At 41.0% G+C, this 23508-nt stretch overlaps 1 protein-coding gene across 1 annotated transcript in view; it reads left to right on the forward strand.

Annotated features, from left to right (window-relative positions):
• Positions 1 to 2775: 2775 nt before the first annotated feature.
• The window catches only part of XIRP2 (xin actin binding repeat containing 2), a 356476-nt gene continuing 335743 nt past the window's right edge, over positions 2776 to 23508 (forward strand). The window contains exon 1 of the mRNA XM_029605670.1: positions 2776 to 3256. Within this exon, the coding sequence (XP_029461530.1) occupies positions 3068 to 3256 (189 nt within the window). The 5' untranslated portion in view covers positions 2776 to 3067. The remainder of the gene's footprint in view (positions 3257 to 23508) is intronic.

Here is a 23508-nt window from a genome sequence, read left to right on the forward strand (position 1 = left end):
TTTATCCATGAAACAACAAATTTCCTCCCTAACAAAGAAATCATTCTATAAATTACAGCTTCTGAAACGTCTTCGTCCTCTTCTTTTCTATCGTGATTTCAGGACTGTCCTTCAATCTCTCATTTTCTCTGGTCTAGACTATTGTAATGCTCTCTATCTAGGTCTATCTGATTCATCAATTCATCCGCTACAACTAGTTCAAAATAGTGCTGCTCGCTTATTATCTGGTACCTCCATTCGCAATCATATTACACCCATCCTACATTCTCTTCATTGGCTACCCATAAAGTACAGGATAAAATATAAAGTAATCTCAATCATTCACAGTCTAATTAATAATTCCTCATCCACCTGGCTTTGCACCTTACTCCGTATTTACAAACCCACCCGACACTTAAGATCACTTACTCAAAATCTCTTAGACATTCCATCACCACGACAGGCCAGATTAGACATCACCAGGAAAAGAGCTTTTTCAGTAGCAGGACCATCACTCTGGAACTCACTACCCAACCCTCTTCGTTTAATATCAAATCCTCATCATTTCAAAAAAGCTCTAAAAACATTCCTCTTTCAACAAGCATTTAATACTTCCACTAAGCAACCCCCTGATCATAAATGAAACTTCATCTCCCAAATTTCTCTCATCAGTTACATGTCACTTTAACTTCTCCCTTCCCCTATCTTCCCATCAGTGTTCTTTAAGGATATTACGATTCGTCCCCTCTCGTTCCCCTTTTTACCCTCCCTGCCCTCCTTGCTCAAGGCACGCTACCTTTATTTTATTTTAATTTTAATTAATAATTTGTTTTTAGCTAGTTATCATCTAGCTATTTAGTCAAATTTATGTATTTAAGTTTATTTTAGTTATATTTTATTTTTATTTTATTTTTAACATGTTGTAAACCGTTTTGATAAAATTTTATTTTAAAAAACGGTATATAAATACCTTTAAATAAAATAAATAAAATAAGACAAGCGCCAGAAGGGGATCCAACCAAATGAGGCTCCAATGACCGGAAACAGGAAACAGATCTATATGGATTTACCCTCAGGGTGGCCATCTGGAGGACTCGAAGAGCTGGCAGACTCGGAACTTGGAAGACTCGGAACTTGGAAGACTCGGAACTTTGAATACAGGATCATCAGGACTTCAGAATGACAGACCATCTGGAACTAGGACATCTGGAACATCAGGACTAGGCCACGAAGGAGCTCCAACAAGGAACAAGACCAGGAACATGAAGACACGGAACAAAGAACCATCTTGGACACATGAAGACCACGGAAGACCTGGACCAGCAAGGAAGAACATGGACAACCATGACATCCGATCCAAAGGCCCTGAGGAACAAGAACTGAGCCCTTTTATAGGGCTGAAGCAGGAAGTGGACTAAAGAGGACTTCCGATGGGGCTGCAGGCTTTTCCCGCCGCTGGCCCTTTAAATACAGCAAAGAGGTGTGCGCCGGCGCCTAGAGGCGGGCCCGGGAAGAAATAGGACCATGGACAGCGGTATCCCTGCCACGAAGAACAGAGGAGCAGGCCTCGATGGCGGCACTAGGCCACGAAGAGAGGCAGACCCAGAGGCGGCTTCCTGCTGCATGAGATGTCCCAGCGGCGGTGGACGACAGCAAAAGTGGCTTCAGGCCGCAGAGGAGAGAGCAGGGCCTGGCCATATCCGCAGCAGTGGCACCAGGCCGTGCAGAGGGGAATCCCAGCGGGGAAACCCCCGCTGCAGAGGCAGAGCTCCAGTGACGGCACAGGCCGTGAAAGGAAGTTCAGCAGCGGCGGCTCCACGCCGCAAAGGAACAGCAACTCGATGGTGACACTAGGCCGCAAAGACGGACAGCAGCGACAGCCTGGGGTAAGTGAGAGGCCTGCGAGCAGGATGGGGTCTGCGAGCAGGATCGTAACAAAAATGAGAAGCCTGGAAGTAGGTGCCAAATTATTGGAATGCATTACAAATTGGTTGACTGACCGGAGACAGTATGTAATGGTAAATGGAGCTTACTCTGAAGATAGAACAGTGTTAAATGTAGTGCCTTGTAATGCAGTTCCTAAAAACAGATTTGGAATTGAGTGTACAGATTCTGTCATTTTAATCTTATTAACAACAAATGCAATGGCTGATTACAGTACAGCTATTGTTAAGAAAATGTGGAATTGTTTCATAGAATCAAATTTATATTCTCTAAGCCTGCCTATGATTTTCCAGTATTTAACAAAAATATTTTTTTTTCCCACATGGCACTTAATTGCAAGGTCTGTTTTCCATAGAAGGATGTAAGGCAATTGAGCTTTTCCTGTTTTTTTTTCCTGCTTTGCTGGAATTTTTTTCCCTTGAGAAATTGCTGGTATCATTTACAGTCTGCAACGATCTTTAAGTTTTTGTGCCAGTTTTTTTTTTTTTGGTTTTTTTTTTTAAAGAATGGAAGTTAATTTTAGGACGTCATTGTTTACATGTGATCTGATCTTTACGACTGAAGCAATGCTTTACTGAATTTAAAGCACTTTCTTATAAATTCTGAATTCCAGCAACTATGACAGATCATACACTCCAACTTATTTTAGGTTTATATTTGACATATGTTTCTTTTGTCTTGTAGAAAACCTTGCATGTGGCAGTCTTCCCAGTTGCTGTAGCTTCATTGACGCTTTGGAAACAGAAGTGGGAGTCTTATGATTCAGCCAGGAAGGAAACCTCCTCCTAGAAGATTCTTAGGATTTACCGGCAGAACTCTCAGACGTCTCCAGTCTGAAGTCTGTGATGTTGGGTTTAGAAACTCGGGTCAGAGCCGGAGATGAAATTCCCAAGACCACAGGTGCTGCTCAGAGACTTCGCAAGCTCACCAGCCAGACCAGAGCTTCTGGCCATTAGAGTATAACATTCCCTGCAGGAGGAAGAGGACAATCCAGCAAGCATCTGAAGGAGAAGGGGAAAGTTTCTTGTACAGTGGAAAGTCCAGATCTTACCATACCACGGGCACATTGTCTGTTCCCTGCCCACTGTTTATACTTTCTGACATCCCCTGTTCAGTCAGGCTGGTAAGTGCTAGCTGCTGCAAGATGAATGACATGCTGAACAATTCTTCACCCGCTGGGAAAGATGGAGCATTGAGTGGGACTGCTGTTTTAAAGGAAGATCTACACGCTGCTCGGAAGATTGAACGCTTTGACATCCCTCTGGATGAATTGAAAATGATGTTTGAAAAGCCAAGTCGAATAGTAACCCTAAAGAAGGGAGGAAAAAGAAAGGTAAGGGGTTTAACCTAGTCAGCTGTTTTTGAAATGAAATGATGAGTTGGTATTGGCGTGGATAATGTAAAAACAATTATTCAGATTCAAGTGTGTTTCTGTATTTAAAAAAAAAAAAAAAAAGAACGTTGTCTTATGCCAAAGGGTCAGTTTTCAAAAGGTTTAACCAGCTGAATTTGGCAGTTAGCTGGTTAAAATTCTACTTTTCAAAATTTCCTCCTGCTGCTTGGCTTAATCTAACCCCCTACATTCACAAGGAAGCCAAGTTTAGCCAGACAAGTAAAGGGGTGGTCCAGAGGTGTTCCCAGGACGGACATGACTTAGCCGCTGGTTAGTGCTGATTTTTAGTGCTAAACAGTTACTTAACCCGAAGACCTAAATCTAATTAGTCAAATTTTGACGAGTTAGATTTCAGCAAATATTCTGCTTGAGTGATTAAGATGAGGTTTTCTCCTAGCGTGTAGATTCTGTGTAGGAATCTATGACAGCTTGGCTTGTTCTATTTTCCTAATAGTAAGTGTATTGGTGTTGTAGGGCCTGGTGTAATATTTGCAGTGTTGCCTTTTCACACGGGCCAATTCAGTAAAATTTGCGGGAGAGCCAGTGCTCCGAGGCGAGTGCCCGCTCTCCCGACGCTCGCCCAGGCCACTCTCCTGGATGCGTGATTCTGTATTTAAATGAGGGCCTGTGGTAATAAGGAGGCGCTAGGGACACTAGCGCGTCCCTAGCGCTTCCTTATTGACAGAAATGGTGGCTGTCAGCGGGTTTGACAGCCGACGCTTAATTTTACCGGCATTGGTTGTCGAACCCGCTCTCAGCCACGGGTTCGGAAAACAGATGCCGGCAAAATTGAGCATCCGTCTTCCAACCTGTGGACAGATTTTTAATTTTTTTTTTTAGAATTTTAATTTTTTTTTTGGGGGGGCCTCCAACTTAATATCGCTATGATATTAAGTTGGAGGGTGTACAGAAAAGCAGTTTTTTCTGCTTTTCTGAACACTTTCCTGGTGCCGGCTGAAATTAACTCCTGCCTTCGGGCAGGTGTTACTTTCTGTATCGTTTTTGTATGACAGGTTGACTGTATTGTAATTCAATTTAGTTAAAGCTTTCTGACGGCTGAACCTACACTCAACACGCTTTACAATAGATCTAATATGCAGGTGTCATTTTTTGCAGAGTTTTCTGGTTGGTTCCACATGTACATGATATTTTTACCTTAGAAGACTGTACTTTGAATGTACTTTTTCATGTAGAATCTGATACTATAAATGTATAATTTTAAATTGTTTGTGGGGAGGGTGGGGCCTGGGGTGTGTGCAAGGCTGTAAGGTTTGCCTATGGCACCTAATACTCTTGCACCAGCTCTGGTTGCAATACTCCACAAGAGAAAACAGGATTCTCATCTGGAGCTGTGTTGCTTTGGGATAGTGGCTCTCTCCAGTCTTGGCAAGGGTTTAATTGTCTCTTTTTATAAGCTCAGGGAACAGTATAGATCGCTTCTGTTCCCCTTTTCCCTGTAGTAGGTAGGCAGAGCCGAGCCTGGGGAGCCATAAAAGCATCAGATTGTGTAGCACAGTCAATAGGCACAGGGGGTGAGCCAGAAGGAAATGCCTGTGCAGTGTTGGGGAAGGCTTCTATCTGAGGTGACTGGACTGAGCTGTGAAAGGAGCAGTTGACTGTGGAATGAGCTAGTTTTGAGAGAATGGGAACTGGAAAGGGAGAGGGCTGCTGCAGAATGGGGATAGGCTGGCAGCAAGCAGGAGCTTTACACTATATTGTGGCAAAGTTAGGGTGTGGTCACTCATTGTTTGAGCATATAAGCAGCAGCAGCAGCACATCAGTCGCATGTCTGTCTCAGAGAGAGAGAGACACCACGCACCTATATACACATTTTGACTGTTTCTAAGCAAGAGTGTGTATATGTGAGTGTCATTCTTTCTGACACAGACACACATACTCTCACTCTCAGGGTGTGGATTTATCTTTGTGTCTGAGAGAGTGTATATCTGTGAGACAGTGTCTGAGAAAGAGATTGCATCTGTCTTTGTGTATGTCAGTGAATATGTGCAAATAAAGTTGTTGCAATGTAAAAATTTGTTTGTGTGAATGAGCATGTGTGTGTCTCTGACTCTGGCTAGGAGTGAGGTTGTTTCATTACTTGCACTAGTTAAAGAGCTGCTTAGTTGGCCAGACCATACAGTACATCTATATCTATATTATCTATATCTATCCATCTATCTATAGATACCTTTCTCTCTCTCTCTCTACCTCTGTCTATGAGATATAAATGGACTGGGGAACGGGGTGCCCAACTGATTTGCATGGATGGAAAGGGGGGCTACAGCATGGGATCTTCTTAGTGTTTGGGTAATTGCCAGGTTCTTGTGGCCTGGTTTTGGCCTCTGTTGGAAACAGGATGATGGGCTTGATGGACCCTTGGGCTGAACCAGCATGGCAAGTTCTTATGTTCTTATGTTTGGTGATCCCCTGTTTTAGAATGTGTTCTACTTAGTTATTTAGAAAACATGTGAAATTTATTTTAAGGAATCTTTCTTTCAGGCTCCCTGGGGTTCTTTCACTCATCAGTCTAGTACAGACACCAAAAACAGCACACTGACTCCAAAACCTCTTGTTGGAAATAGCACAAAAACACATCTCAGTCTCTTTTGGTAGTGAAAGGCTGCACACCTGGCAGGCAAGCTCTTTGGAGCAGGGGCCCTTCCCTCTTTATCCTCTCCAGATACCTGTGTCAGGATGCAGCTAGCCTTCTCTCTGAAACTTCTCTCCTTTTTACCCTCAGATGATCCTCTGGCTGATTCCTTCTCAGTCGGCAACTCTTTGGAACCTTCCTCTGGCAGGCAGTTTCTCTTTGAATACCTCAGAGGACAATCCTCTCCTATCTCTCTGTTTCTGAAGCAATCTCTTTCCTTGGTCATTTGAGCACTTAAGATTTCTTTGGAACAATTTAAAATATCCCTCCAAGGCCTCAAGATACTTCTTCCTTCCTTGAAGACCCAGGAATCCTGACATTGAGTCCCAAACACTTTCTCAAAACAGGAACACTTCAGCTTCTCAGCATTCCTCCACTGGCTTCTTTGATGGGTTGGGCACCATCAGACTGCACGCTGCGGATTAACTCCACCAGACCTCTGGGCCTTTCCCCTTGACGGGGAAAGCCCCTTCTGAGCACTATCCGCAAGGAGAGGCACTTTTGACTTCCTCAGCCCTAGGAAGGCTAAGACCAACTCAGGACTCTTTTTCCCTCTGAATCTGTGTCACATGGACATATAGATTTTACCAATTCTATAGCACTGGGGATTGCCAAACCTCCCCTCGCACACACTCCCACCTACACTGGCCACACTACAGTTCAGACCATTAATCCTGCATTACTGGTTTACCTGGTCTGTGAAGACCACTGTGGCCATAAAGGTTAAGAGCAACTCCATTAGTAAGGGGCAAATGTGGGAGATGGCAGAAATTCTTTTAAATAATTCTTTTGATTCATAAAGTACATGCTTGACTGAAATTGATGGGTTTTGTTTTCTCTGCATACATTAATCTTTCTTTGTCTGTCTGTCCTTAGTCTTGTTTTTCTTTTTTCCCACCAATACTGCTCTTCAATATTTATCATACTTATTCTTTCCTCTCTTCTTCTCATCCTCTGCAACTCATTTCATTATTATATTTCTTCTTTTTCTCACATTATTCCTCTCCTACACTGCACTGCATCAAATTCAACTTCCTCACCCTAACCAATCCTGTAATCTCTGCCTTGGCCTTGCCTGAGTTTCAAGGACAGATTTTATGCTCGAGAGTGAAGTCTGAACTCCCAAGTGATATTAGGTGAGGGAATGGGATAGTCAAGCACTCAAATTTTTAGAGAGAGTCAAAGAGTGATCTCTCCTGTGAGAAGTATAAAAAACAATTATGCCAGAAGACAGAAACAAATATTCCTGAAGCTGGCTCCAGTATCTTTTTTTTTTTTTTGCAAAAAAAGAAAAAAAAAGGTATGCTGGACAAATATCGTCAGATGTTCAGGCATTATGCAGCTTAGGAATCTGTAGAATAGAGAGACCAAAGTTCTCAGATTACAGTTATTAATTTTCATCATGATGAATTTGATTACCGTGAACTGGCACTTTTCTTGTAGGAGGATCTTTGGGCAACTCACCCAGTTCTCTATAGTGCCAGTCCTATTCATTCTCAGCTGAAAGAGCCAGAGGCTATATTTTTTAGCCTTTTGAGGGGGAGCTACCGTCATCTCATCGACATGTGTCATGCTGACAAAACAGTAATTTAGCATGGCTGATACAAAGATGCCAGCAATCAAACCACAGTGTAGTGTAAGCTCAGCATATTTGGAGCTAAGAAAGATGCTGTCATTTTTGGTTTGATAACACTGTGATCCAGGGAAAATAAATGAGGATTGGCACATTTTGAGCTCCTCGGTTAAGATACAATTATAACAAATAGGCTATGGGGTACATTTTCATGCCAATAAAAACAATTGGGTAAAAATGAAGGCAACACTCTACAGGAAGTATTGAGTGCTGTACAAATCTTTTGTTTACACAATCCTCTCCCTTGCAGTCTGTTTAGCTCTCAGGAGAGAGTGTTGCTTCCTTCCCTTATAGCAGTGCTTGCTTGATTTTAGATTGCATGCATTACAGGAATTCTGTAGGGTCACAGCCTTTCTCTGATAACAGTGGGATAGGTAAGCGGCCTTCTAGTTTTACAATTGTTATGCAGTAAAGGCTGCAAAATGGCTTGCATAGTTAGATGGATTTGTAAACTCCCTTGTTTTCTCTTCCTTCTTTACATGGCCTAGTAAATTCATTTGGCATATACTGTACCATCCCCCTCATTTGTTTGAGAAACTGCAGGGCTAAGGGTTAACCGGCTCTAAGATTATTCAAGTCGTGTGTTAAGTAGGGTAGGGAAAAAAGAAAATGAAACAGTTCAGGTTTCTCTCTCATTGTTAACCTACCAGAGCTTTCCCTGACACTTAGTTCATGTCACTGCTGCTGAGCATTGCTGATTTGGAGAAAACTGGAGTTTCTTTATACTGTATATTTCTGTATTGTACTTAGATCCACTTGCTGATGTGGCATGAACCGATTTGATATATTTCCCTGTGTGCACAGAAGATATATGATGAGTCACTCTTTTTTTTTTTTGTGTGTTGCCTGCGGCGCTAGCAGATTTAAGTGATTTTTTAAATATTTGAAACAGATTCAAACTCCTTTAACATTCCTTTGTTCTGGAAGCTACCAAACCTGAGATTTATAGTGTTTAATAATATCTAGCTTTCTTATAGGAATACAAATCTATATAGCCTTGAGATGACTTGCTCTTGAGTAAGGTACTGCATCATAAAAGTGTCCTAAAATAAAGAACAAACTTGGTCAGTGTTGGGAATGATGATAAACAGGCAAGATGCCTAGTCTAGCTGCTGTAAAGCAAATCTTGATATGGTGCTTCTATTTAATTATGGGGGCCCTTCTTAATTCCTTGTTTTATTCTTGTTCCAATAACCTGACTGCTGCAGCTCATACTAGATAACATGAGAACAATTTGAAGGGCATTAGGATTGGCGAGACCCTCTCTGGGTCAATTCAAACTTTTAATTTTGCACAAATGTGAATTACAGTACATACCAAAAGAGATTAAATTGGCAATTAAAATGATGGATAATTGTTTACACACCTTCAGACTTTACAAACTAGAATCCTATATTTTCAAGTAAGCAAATACCATATCTCTATCTATCTACCTGTCTATAGATGGCTAAGCCATATATTTATCAGGTATTCATACCCATGAACCGGGCTTGGTTTTCAGAATATCCATAAAGAATATGCATGAGATAGATTTGATTGCACTGCCTCCATTGTATGCAAATTTATCTTACACATATTCATACTTGATATCCTAAAAACCAGGCCTGGTTGTGGCTCTTGAAGACTGGAATTGGCCACCCCTGCCATATTGCATGCTACTAATGATATGTTTTAGTAGTGATTTTTCTGTTCCACAAGTTATTCTGATAAGATTTTAAGAAATATATTTTGAAATGTAAGCAAGCAAAATGCAAAACATTTCCAGATTTTTAAAATCAGAAGGTAAACAACTTTCTAGTCAGGTTGCAGAAAAGACTAACATTGAAAATAAGCAAACTACAAGACAGTGAATATAAATGGGCATGTCATTTACAGTTAGAAAGGAGATGCCCATTTTGTGGTAAAAATAGTGATCATTCTACACAATGTATGTATTTGTCAGGGTGCAGTTTTGTTTTATCTGTTTTTTATTGTTTTCTAAATTAATATTTTATATCACAAATACAGATAAATAATCCATTCTAAGTAGTGTAAATCCATTGTCAATCACAAAAGGGTTACATCTACATATACAAAAAAAAAACAAAACAACAACTATATATCACAAACTCAAAATAAAATTGCAACTACATATAAAACATTCTTAAATAAAATGCTGAACCTTTATTAAATATTTAATATACTATAACTGCTTCATAACTATGTCCTTATCTGAGCACTTGCTGAGTTGGGAATTACCAGATTTTAACCAGTAAAAGACATCCCGGGGCAAGGAGCAACATGGCAGATTGGTCCTTAAAGAAGTGATCAAGAGGTGCAGGAAAATAGTGGGGCATTTTCACTGAAACATGAAGGGTGGGCAGCAGCTGTGTGAGAAGCAGAGCGGGCACCTGTACACCAACTGATTCAGGATATAGGCATTAGTGGAATTCCATCTATATAATGCTGAAAAAGCTGGTGTAACAAAAGATATTCCTTCATGAGCTAACTCTGGAAGGTGAGATAGGTGAGATAGGTGGGTTCCCTCCCCCCCCCCCCCGGGGGCATCATGATTAACAACACATATCGCATCTAGAATGAGTCCTGAAGCCCATCAAAGATACTATGGTAGATCTCAGTTCTTCAAGAGCCACCCTGGGTGAGGTGATCCTCATAGTCAACATCTTGTAGATTAAGATAGAGTATTTCTGGCAGTAACAAGGGCTGATAGGAGAGGTTTTCATGGATTCCTTGCAGCAGCAGGTGCAAGATGCACTGAAACCCCCTCATCCAGAAGGATACCTATATTCTGCTCATGCTCTGTGATTCATGGGAGAAAAGGAATAATGCCCTTCAGTCCAAATCTCTAATTCACTGGAAGAAGATGTTGCATAGAATACAGGAATGGGAGTTCCAGATGGGGAGAGAGAGTGGGAATGCAGCAGAGAAAAGAATGGGTACCCCACACAGTAGACTCAGCCAGAATGGTACACTGTCTGCTACCACTTCCTTTCTTATCTTGATCTGTACCTCCCATGGCTACATCAGAATGTTCTTTCTTGATAGGCCATAGCTTCAATGATTGGCAGCAGATGAGATTATTCTCCCCCACCAAAGAAGATGCCAACACAAATATTAGTCACATTATCTGGCAGAGCCAATTGAGGATGATGCCACAGATTCATTGGAATATGAGCGGCCCAAAGTCATGATCCATCTAGACCTTGCCAAAGTGGCCCAGCATTTTCTGTGCTGCCCAGTATTCCGCATGCCTAGTGAACTGGTATTCCTATTGGCAGGGAACATTGTGAGGCCATATCATTCATGGTTGGAATCCGAAATAGTGGAAAAGTCAGTATTTCCTAAAATAAGCCTCCCTCTATTGGATTTCCTAGAATTTACATTCGAGTGACAGGAGGACTGACAGTACAGCTACAGAGAACCAATGCCCATAGTATTGATCATCAGCTCCTTGCTGTGTTGTTACCAGGTGCCTTTCTTGTTGCTGTTGCTGTACTGGCTTGCCTGCTGCTCATGCTCTGCCTTTCTTCTGGTTCTGCACTTGCTACTTTCTTGTAACATATTGGGTTTTGGCCTGATTCTCCCACCCAGTTTCTCTTTTGTTTATACTGGGGTGTTTAGTGCCCAGAAAGAACAAATATGAAGAAAGTAAAAGTTACAGTTTTCTCCTCCCACTCGACTAATTCCTGGCTCTGTGCCTTGCTGTTTTAGTCTGCCATTGTTACTGCCTGCCTGGCTTGCTTCTGGCCATCTCCGGGTGCCTTGGAGAACTCCTGCCACTGCAGGTACTGTTTTGCCCATTTTCAGTGCATTGGAGTATTTATGCCAGCCATCCCTGCACTGTACCTCCTTGTGGGTTTTATGCCACAGTATGGTTTACTAAATCCCACACTTTAACTCTTATATTTTGATACCACGTGCTGTTTACCAAAACTCTCACTCTAGCTCTCGTGGGTTTTGTTGCCACTGTGCTATTTGCCGAATTCCACATTCTTCCTCTTGGGGATTTTGATACAATTGTTTGCTAAACCCCACACTCTAAGCTTTGGGTTGATCATGCTGCTTTGTTGCTCTTTCTGTGCATTGTGGTGCCCATGCTACTGTTGTTGGTATGCTTTGTTCCTCTTTAGATGCTTTTTGGTGTACATACCACTACTGTTGGTTCCCTTTGCTCTGTTTTAGGTGCTTTGGGGTGTTCATGCCTCTCATTGAGCTATCTTGCCCCCTCACGGAGCCTTGGGGTATAGATGCAAGTCTTCTTGCTGTATTGCTCTGCACCAGTGATTAGTGGTTTTCAATGCCAGTGCTGCTGCTCTGAGTTCTCTTGGTACCTTTGGGTAGTTCTACCTCTGCTCTGGCTGCTTTCAAGGTTCTTTTGAAATTCCCTTATAGTATTTACTATTGGTTTTTCTGTGCCAATCCAATGCTTTTTACACACTTGCTGCACCTCTCCTGGTCCTTCAGGGTGGTATTCATGCCAATGCTGATATCACTTTGTTCCTGTTTTTGATGTCATTCTTCCTGCCTTAGCCCTCACTCTATATCTTGGAGCTATGATGCCCCTCTTTTTGCTGTGTTGCTCTGCAACTATAGTTTGTGGTTTTAATCATCAGTGCTCCTACTGATCCAAGTCTCTCTTGGTACTTTTGGGTGATGGGTGTTTTTGTCTCTTCTCCTGCTGTCTTCAAAATTTTTTTTCATATTTCCTAGGGGTAAAAAAGTATAATAGCTGCCGGTGACACCTTATTGAAAGTGACGATGCAGTGCCGAGAGCCTAAGGGGCACTGTGGCCTCCTTGGTCACCAGGGAATGCACTGAACATTGGAGGGAGGTTCGAGACGAGGGCTAGGGTGGAAGCAGGACTTGCTGGCCTGGGAGGGGTCAGAGGCTGGAGAGGAATGTTGAATGAAAGGATGGGATTTGAAAGGGAAGGGCCTGCTCCTTTTATTTGTCTTTTTTCCCTTTCAATGTTATTGGTTCTGCCTCAGGGGATAGGGTGGGGGGACAGGGAACATCATCAGATCCTGGGGTTTCTTCTTCGTTAGGAGGGGCACGTTTTCAGGCTGCTTGGCCCTTCTAACAAGATGGTAGGCCTGGACTGTGAGGCCACCATCATGTGGAATTTACGGGGGCAGCTATCCCCCGTAAATTTTACCCATGGCATTTTACCCATGGCATTTACCCATGGCATTTTACCCATGGCATTATACCACAGGGGAAAATACTGTGGGATTTAATGAAGAAAAGACGATTTATATTCAGACAACCACCAACAAGGACTGAATTACATAGTCTGGGTAAAACAAATAAGCATGGGTGTAGCTTGCTTGTTACAGCGGTTACTACCTCGAATCAAGCCTGATACTTCATTTGGAATACATATCCAGCACAGCTCACTGCTTCAACAGCAGGGGGAATGAATGAAAAGAGGATTTATATTCAAACAACCAACAAGGACAGAATTGCACAGGCTGAGTAAACAAGTGTGGGAGTAGCTTGCTTATTATGGCAGTTACTACCCCTAACCAATTAGCTAGATACTTCACTTAGATGCAGCTCCAGCACTGCTATATACATCGATGGCGGGGGTGGAAGGGAAATAGAACCAAAAAGTTACTTATAAGGTGCAAGAGTAACAGATAAGTATGACAAAAATAAGTGTGAAAGCTTACTGGGCAGACTGGATGGACCGTTTGGTCTTCTTCTGTGGTCATTTCTATGTTTCTAAGTTTCTATTTACTAAGCTTCAGTAATGAATATCCGCAACCTAATAAATCCCTCATTCTTGGGAAAAAACCATGAATTAATGAATTACCCCCTTAGTCAGTTAATTGTTAATAGTTAGTTAGTTATTCAGTTATATTTATTGATTACCTAATTTTTAAAAGTAGCTGAACAAGCAAGATGCCAGATATACTATTGAAGTTCTGCATAAGTATTGCAGAGCAGGAGAAAAAAGCACATGAGCAAATTTCTCTCTCAAGATGATCATGACAAATTGCAAGAGTTTGCAGGGGTCAATCCAACTAGAATTACTGTCAAAAAAGATGGGTAAAAAAACTCTTCCCTCATTCTCTCACCTCATCCCAACCCAATCTCTTCACCCTATAATTGATGCCATAAGGAGTTTATCTCTATCAGGACCTCTACAGAGCAACTCCAGAGTTTTATCTGCTCACTGTTCTGGATGGTTTGCACCCTTCCCAATGCCTTGGAATGCTTGTGCCACTGTGGGTGACTGTGTTGCCCCTCATCTTTTTTTTTTTTTGGTCTGCTTATACCACTGTTTGTGCTGCTTTGATCCTCTTGGAACCTTGGGGTATTTTCTTCTACTTTTGGTGATATTTTTCTCCCTCTCATGGTATTTTGAGCTGTTTGTGCTATTGTTAGGGTTGCTTTTCTCCTTTTTTTGCATTGGAGTCTTCATACAACTGTTGTTGGTAGCCTTTGCTCCTCTCATGGTGTCTTGGGGTGCTGCTGCCTCTGGGCTACTTGACTCTGTCATGATACCTTGTGCTATTCATGCCACGTTCACATAGTCTTGATGTCTTGGAGTGTTCTTTCCTCTTCTGATAATGTCTATCTGCAAACTTCATTAAAATTGTATACAAAATTCCAATTTCAAGCCCAAAATCAGTTGGAACCTTCCACCCAATCTTTCAAAAAACAATTGAAGACATGGCTATTCCATAAAGCCTACCAACACACAGGCTAATTCCCCCTCACCCCACCCCCACCCCCCTTTTCTGCTTTCACTGCCATACTCCCTTCCCCCCGCCCCCACCAATGTCCCCATGTACCATCTTTAAGACTCCTTAACCGCAAGTTAAAAATCGGTTACACGCCACACTCTATATACTATATCTGTCTCATGCTACACTGTATCTATTGTATCATAGTATCTTTTAAGAGGCTCCCTAGCCCAGTTCTACTTCTGACTTTTGCAACATCCTATACTTAAGTTACAATGTTATTTTTTGTTCGATGTTAACCCATTAAGGTTTAATTTTACAATGTATAAATAGTAAGACTCCCCTGTCATACTATTACATCTGTTATAATGTGAACCGATGTGATGTACTCCAACAAAGGTCGGGATATAAAAGCAAATAAATAAATAAATAAATTAATAAAATAGAATACATTGCTTGCCTACAATGACTTTAATGGGAAACAAATACATGAACAACATGAATAAATGTGTGACCTCCTTTCTAGGGTTCACTAGAAAGGAGCTATTGTTAAAATGGAGAACCTTCCAGCAGTGGGAGATCTGGGGAAGTCCTTATAGGAGAGTGATGTATGGTGGATGCCTTCCCCCAAAGGGGATGGGTTTTGGTGAGGATACTAAACATACTTCCCACAAGGCACAGCAGAGAGAGAGAAGAGAAGCTGGAGTTGGGGCATGGGTAGAAAGTCTGAAGAGTTCTGCTGGAGTGGGCTAAGGGAGTACACTGGTATGGATGAGTACAACTGGGAGGATAAAGGCTCCTCAGTCCAGAGGAACATCTATTCTGTCTGGAGAAGCCCCAGTTTGAGAAACATTGAAGGGAGTCCTAGCTGAGAACCTGAAAGAAGTCTGGGGCTTCAGTGGGAGATTGTGAGAAGGAGTGTGGATTGAAGTGAAGAGAATTGGAGAGACATGTTAGTAACCACTGAGGAGTTTTGTGATGTAACAGAATGATTTTGAGAGTACAGAGACACTGTGGACTGTAAATACTGCATTTTTCCTGCTTTTCTGAACCTCTATCTGAACTGTCTTTTTATTTTTGAAAATGAATACTTCTTTTTCCTGTTTGGAACACAATCTGAGTGTGGACAGTTGTTTTTTGTGAGCACGTCTCCCCTTGGGCGTCATAGCCCAAAGTGACGTATAGTCAGCTTTTGACAAGATATCATGTTTTTTTGTTGCCAGTGATCAATAGGAATAGAGGGGAAGATGTTGAATTGGTTTGCACTATTTCTTGAAGACAAAGTATCAAATCAGTTGGAAGGGTATAATATCTCACTGGGTTTCAAGTGATAGTGGAGTCCCTCAGTGCTCCTCATTATCAGCTACCCTTTTCAATATTTATTTTCAGCTCCTGAGTGCAAAGCTGGAATCCATTCAGTTAATATTTTGGATGTATGTGGTTGATATCCAGTTTTATATTCCTTGCAGTAAAAGGGGAGAGTTTCTTTATGAGGAGTTTTCTCATTACTATGGTGTCATTAAAGTGTAGCTGGGTGAAAATTATTTAGTTCTACATGCTGAAAAAATGACTATGCTTTGGAAAGGTCATAATGAACTTTCCCACCAAAGTATTTTCAGTTTGAATGAAACCCTGGCCTCAAAAATAACTGATGAAGGCAATAATTTGGGCATAATTGTTGATTCTGCATTGTCAATGAAGAATCATGGTAAACATGCAGTGAGAATAGCTTTTTATAAATTGAGGCTTGTTTGTCCCTTTGGCAACATTTTATGTCCATTGGACTTCCATATGCTTGTCCATTCTATGGTACTCAGCACCATAGACTAGTTTAACTCTCTATACATTGACTTGCCTAAATATATAATTAGAATTCTATAGCTTGACAGAATTCAGCAGTGAGGGACAATTATGGATTGAGCTGGGAGGATATGAGACATCTATATATGAGACATCTGCATTGGTTACCAATTGCTCAACCCTCACTTTTTTATACTTTATTTCATAAAGCTGTATTCCAGGAATCGTTTTGCCTTGCTGATAGGCTTAGTTTGTATGAATCTCAACATGCTCAATCTTTGATCCGTGTTCCAACTATAGCTGACTGTAAGTTGAGTATAACTGGGCACAGAGTGTTTTCTGTTTTAGGTACTGTGCAGTGGAATGAGCTCCCATCCAAGCTCAAAAATGAGAAAAAAATTGACATTTTGAAAGCAAATCAAAGCATTTTTATTTGCACAAGCTTACTCTGTGTAAGGCTATAGTTATTAGCGACAGTACCTTGGCAGTTTGATGTGTATATGGAATGAAGTTTTTATTTTTATATTATGTTTTATATTTGTATTGCATTATATATGTTGAGATGTCAATATTGTATTTATATTATGTGTGTGTTATTGTACTGCATTCTGCTGTTCCCCAGTGGAGAGAACCCTCATTCCATGTTTGCTGGCAGGCTTGTACCACTTCTTTTTTTTTTTTTTAAATGTTTTATTTATTGCAAAATGTTTCATACATCGCAACAAACAAATACTTATTAACTAGGAAATTTACAGTGACCATTTAAGTAAATTTGTTAAAGTTATTAAGATACAATTATCCAATATATATCCTTATACTATCCATGGCCATTGGATCAAGTCCACAATAATTATGAATCCAACAAGTAAGTGAAGGCAAAACAATACAAAATATTCAAAGAGCCATAGCAAAGGACATTAGTTAATTCTAATTAGAGAATCGTTACAGTATTACTAAGGTGTCACAGATTCTGGTCTATCTTCAATAGGAATAGAAGACGTTGTATCTGTTATAAACCGATAGTTGTAATGGACAAAAGAAAATTTGTCCATTCCCATGCAAGTGTTGTATTGCCTTTACAGGCAATACAACACTTGCATGGGAATTTCAATTTATAAGTTGCTCCCATCTGTATTAACTGAGGTCTCATTAGCAAAAACTGACGCCTTCTCTTTTGAGTATCCCTTGCCACATCAAGGAATATCTGAACTTTCAAACGAAGAAATAAGGCTTGTACCACTTCTGCACTCGCTGAAGGTAACTCCCAGAGAAGTAGGGAGAATTTATTTCAAATGAAAATTATTTTTCATTTTAATTGAATGAAATAAATGATGGAGTCATACAAAATGAATTAATGAAAATAAACAAAATATTTTTCTGTGCACATTCCTAATAGATGATATACCCCTCTTGTTTTTTCTCAATTCATAACCTTTTTACAAGGCTATACGAAACCCACCAATACTGCATTACAATAGTCCAAGTGGGATCCCACAAAGGAGAAAATGACAGACTGCAAGGCCCTACCATCAAAGACAAGCATAATCCTCAGATCAGCCTTAGTTTATAATAGGATTTTTTGGCAAGAGCTATCACTTGCGATTCTAAAGCTTCTCCCATTATAGCCCTAATTTTTTATTATTTCAGGTGTCAACTCACTGGCCATATTGCCAATTTGTATTGGTGGCAACTATCTCAAAGGGTTCTCATTCCTAATTCTCAAAATTTTAGTTTTGGAACTATTCAATTTCTTTTGCTGCCTGGGATTAAGAGTACCTAATTGAGACAACATGAAATATCTGCAGAGAAGTGTAACACATCTCTTTGCATGCAATGGGGTAAAACCAGGCTTGGCTCAGTTTGTCCCCCTGGATGTGAAGCAATATAATTGCACTAAAAAATAGCCTGAGAAAATTTAGCACTGAGCGATCTAGTGTGACCTTCTGGCTGCAGGGCATAAGGAATAAATAAGTCAGTGCTAGTTGTAAAGCCCCTTCAATATACAAGGGCTTTAAAACTGGCACTGACTTACCAGTTGCTTATGCCCTGCAGCCAGAAGGTCACACTAGATCCCTCAGTGCTAAATTTTCTCAGGCTGTTTCTTTAGTGTATATAGCTTCACGTCCAGGGAGACAAAATGAGCCTGGTTTTACCCCGTTCTGTGAATTTATTTCTGTACATCACAACATGAATTAGTTTAATAGAAAAACAAAACAATACAGAACTGTAGCCAGAGTCACCTTTGCTAAGGTTTTATAAAGAGAATTTGTTTGGAAAGCTCAGCCTATAAAAAGCCACAAATACAGAGGCATCACTAGGTACCGTGGGACTCTCTTCCTCCCACCTCTGGGGAAAGAGCATTTTAGTCATGTTTACTGTACTAATTTCCTGAAATTTCATGTATGTCTTGGCTAGACTTCAAGCTCCGTAGATCAGAGACTGTCTCATGTTAAATCTGTATGGCACAGCATGTCTAGTAGCACTATAGAAATGGTAAGAAGTAGTAGTTGTAATTACTCAAATGCTTTCCTTCATAAAAAAAAGTGCAATACTGGATACTCTGATGGCAGAGGATGACTTTCTCTTAAGCAGAAGAATCAGCAATTCTTGCCTCCAATATTTTGATGCCCTGCCAGCTCACAACAATATTATACAAAGCAACATAGCACAGGAAAGTTAGGAGCTGTGATAAATGGAGCCTCATCATCACTCACCCTCTCCTCACAAAGGAGGTGCCTCATCCTGGAGAGGGATGGCACCTGAAACACAGGAAACAAAACAACAAGTACACAATAAATTGTCAACACAAAATAATTGCACATACACATTATCTCCCATCAATGGCAGTTATGCCGAGACACTACATTACACGCCACATACCTCACAGCTACATTTCAACTAACATACAGGCCAATTCAGTAAAGTCCGCGGGAGAGCGGACGAACGCCCGCTCTCCCGGTGCGCGCGATTCAGTATTCAAATGAGGTGGTGCAGTAGAAACAGGGAAAAGGAGGCGCTAGGGACACTAGCGCGTCCATAGCGCCTCCTTTTAGCCCGGAGTGGCGGCAGTCAGCGGGTTTGACAGCCAACGCTCTATTTTGCCGGCATCGGTTCTTGAGCCCGCTGACAGCCACGGGCTCGGAAACCGGACGCCGGCAAAATTGAGCATCCAGTTTTCTGCCCGACAGCTGCGGGCCGAATTCAATTTTTTTTTGCTGCTTTTCTGTGCACTTTCCCAGTGCCAGAAGAAATTAGCACCTACCTTTGGGTCGGCGCTAATTTCTGAAAGTAAAATGTGTGGCTTGGCTGCACATTTTACTTTCTGTATCCTGCGCGCATACCTAATAGGGCCATCACCATGCATTTGCATGTTGAGGGCGCTATTAGGTGCTGCGGGTTGGACGCGCATTTTCCTCCCCTTACTGAATAAGGGGTAAGGGAAAACGCGCGTCCAATAGCAGGCTAACAGTGCACTCAGTCGGAGCGCACTGTACTGTATCGGCCTGATACTGACCACAATGTAAGCTCTATGTGCCTCAGCCAGTGCGCCTGAAGCATTGCCATCCTTTCCATCTTCCTAAGAGTCAGCATCCTCACCTAGCTTTTCTTCCCACAAAGGCAGACACTCCTTCATAAAGTGCTCAGGCTGGCCTTGAAGAGGAGTCTGCTCGGGTGGAGGCTGCTGTTCTGCATGCAGGTTGCAGAATGGCTTAGGTCACTCCAAGTTCAAGCAGTCTGTGCCCAGAGCCTGGAGTATTCCAGTGGTCCTGCTCCTAAGGAATCCGATTAGTCCTTGGAGCCTTAAGAAGGAGGTCTTGGAACACCTTAGGCCAAACTGTGCAGACATGATAAACACCGATTAGTTCATGTATTTATTTATTTAATAAAATTTCTGTTCTGGCGATCCAAAATTCTCGGCGGATTACAACATACACTCATAATAAGTAACAAAAATACATACATAAAACATTTATCAAATTCAGCAAATCATAAGACGGTAGACATGCTGGAACTGCACACCAAGGCATCTATAGCAAAATGTTGTTTCTATTGAAGAAGTATTGAAATAATACAGAATGTGTATATAGAAGTGTTGTATAAGTGCATCTTGTTGACTATTCATGCAAAGTGAAGATTTACTTGTACCCAGACTCTAGAACGGATTTATGGAATGTTAAAGTCTTGCACCAAAAGTGAGTGATGTAACTGTAATCTGTGTTCCAGAATAACCTGCAATGTATAAGCTAGATCCTTTCTTTTTTCTAATTATGTCTCTATAAATCCTTGTTGTAACATGACCTCTGAGTGTGACTTACAATGGCAAGGACCCCAACCTGAAACACACACACACACACACACACAGGCTGTGTAGTCGGCAGCACATCACAATGTCCAAATACACTTTGGCTGAACTAAGAGAAAGTAAACCATTAATGTGGTCCAGACAGTGAAGGCAGATTTACAGGAGGCCAAATGTCTCCTTAATTTAGTCCTGATAGACTTAAGAGCAGAAGCCATCAAATGAATGAAGGGACAGCATTACTAGCCAGGTCAGAAAGGAATACTCATTCTCTCTCTCCTACAAGCACAGAATAAAAGGGATAGATTCACCATGAAATATTAGGAGTATGTCAAAAATATTGTGCTTTGTTATTTGGTTTAAACAGTCCCTTGTGCCTTAGGCAGAGCAATGTAACACTCCCACTCCTCCAAAACTCAGCCTGAGTTGAAAGTGCCCCTCTTACAGTGGGAGATATATAATGTCATATTCTGTCTCTTAGGGGATGCTTTCTCTTTCTTTCTCTCTCTCTCACACACACACACATACACTTGTTCTCGCTCTCACCCTCACCTCACCTGAGCTTGGAACCAGCAGTAAAGTTATATGGGCAAGAATCTATTGACCTGCTAGCATGCTTCAGTCTAATAGTCAAGGTGCATCTGACTGAGGGTATTGAGCAGGCATTTTCAGTTGCAGGCCCAGTTCTCTGAACTCTTTTATGGTATGTCTTCATGTTATCTAACGCCCTAAATTATTTAAGAACCAACTTAAGGTTACTTTATTAGACAGGTGTTTTGAACTAGCAGAGTAAGTTGGTTAATTAGTCTTGGTGCTACTAACTAACCAACTTACTCTGGATAAGCAGTTGTACCTGTAGTATAAAGAGTTTATTAGCTTTCTCTAGTGTATTGTTTAGATCAGATGTGACAGTCTTTAGGGATGATGGAAACAAAAATTCAGGCATCCATGTAACTTCTTACACTGCTGTCAGACATAGATTATTGTAACTCTATCTAGATCCTGTTAATGTCATGTTTTTTATTTTTGCATTTTGGTTTATAATGATTATTTTTATTTTGGATGTCTCTGGTGTAACCCACTGCAAACTTTGGAGCTAGAGGGTAATAAATTTTTAATAATAATAATTAGTAATAATGCTGGGAGATGAAAGGTCTACTCAGGTAGAAACTATTTAGGCATTCTAAGTCAGCCCATACTCTTCTGCACTGGGGAAAAAAATCTCCCATAGAAATACACAGACATAATTGTCATACAGTAATACAACAATGCTACTTTAGAATTAAGTAGCATTAATACATATGGTCATTTGTCTATCACACTATCAGGCTAGGGCTCCCTCCAGACTCAAACAGTTCTCATTCATATTCAGTTCCAGGGTTTTATTTATAGACAAAGGTTTCCTTTACAGATCACAAAGAACTTGGTTCATCCACCTATTATTATCCACAAAAGTTGTTTTGTCCAGTTCAAGTCATACCAAGTTACTTCACTGATATTCCCTGTTCAAAATCCATGCTTACCCTGCCATTAGGGTTGCCAACTCACCCCAGTTTTACCAAAAAGGTAATCTAGTTCTGGTTTTGATCCATTGAATGCATGGAGTTGTAGTTCTGATTATCTATGGGGCATGAAACAATCAGAACTACATCCAGTCAATGGAGAAAAGCCAGGACTGATTAACCTGCTCAGTTAACTTGGGGTGAGTTGGCATCCCTTCCTGCAGGAATGGAGATGCACCTTCTAACTCCATGCTATAGTCCTCAGTGAACAAATTGTTCAAATGCAGTGCTTTTCCCAGCAACCTCTTTTGAACCTTCCCAAAAATCATACTCGGGCATGCCATGCCCAGGGCTAACACAGGTCTAAGGCTTCCTTAGTTTAAGTCATTCTATAGCCTCACTAGTAGGGCATCAGCTTTCAACCAGGCACACCCCAGTTCAAGGGCCACCATATGATTTTTTGCTCTGTCATCACTCTCCATCTTCAGGTGTAACCTCCATGTCTCAAAGCACCTACCTTGGAATGTTGTTTTTAATGCCTCCCCTGAGAGCAGGAATAAGTTCCTTTGCTGTGACTTAATCCAGGACTCCATGTATGAAAACAAAGATATCAAGCATGACAATTAAAACCTCCTATTAAAACCACAGACAATCAAGACAGTATTTAGCCTTTGTGGGCAAGCACCATTAAGGGCCTTAATAGGTCTGCTGAGCAGTTTTGATTGGGTACTGTGGAAATTGCATACCTTGAAAATTAAGTTGGTTTCCTCAGAACTTTGCATTGGTGGCAATGGGACCATCGATCTAAAGGCATAGTCCAACTTTGGCTTAACATTGGGAGAGTTTGGTACTGATAAACTCAGGTCTGACTCCAAATCTTCTTCACTGGACATTGCCTCTTTCAAATCCAGTCCTACTAGGACCCTCAGGAACTCTCCGTGTATCCACAAAGATCTTCTTACCTTAAACAAAAATCTCGACAACTCAAATGGGCATCGTGGAAACAAAAAAACAAATTTCAGCCGTTGGTTCTGCAAGGAAAATTCTAAAAAATACAAAACAGCCCCCTGGCAATCTAAAAAAGATTACCGGTATATTTCCAAAAAACTAGTTCATGAACCACCCAAGTACATTTTTTGACTTTATTTATTTATTTATTTTGTTTATATACCGTCGATCTGTAGACAATCTAGACGGTGTGCAATTAGTCATATAAATACAAAAGCACACAAGTCATACATCATAAAATAATCTAAACAAGGTTAAAATTACTCAAAACTAGCTGTAAAATTCATTGTAATTAATAAAATTAAATATAATAAAACTAAAGCTTGGTATGAAAACTCTCTAAATCAAAATCCCACACAGCTGAAGACTTTATCAAATTCTTCACAGAGAAAATATAAGCTATTCATTCATCCTTCTATCCCTCCACCTTCTTTACTCAACACTTTCAACAACCACCCCAAGATTACAATGACCACATCTCCAACACAGGTAAATATTTTGCAATTCGCCCTGATTTAATCCCATTGTCTAACTTCAGGACAATCTGGTGAAAAAGATCCTCCAGCAAATCAGCTAGTCCATGAGCCTGTGAGAACCAATCCCCCCA

The sequence above is a fragment of the Rhinatrema bivittatum genome, chromosome 6, assembly GCF_901001135.1.
Source record: "Rhinatrema bivittatum chromosome 6, aRhiBiv1.1, whole genome shotgun sequence".
Lineage (NCBI taxonomy): Eukaryota > Metazoa > Chordata > Amphibia > Gymnophiona > Rhinatrematidae > Rhinatrema > Rhinatrema bivittatum.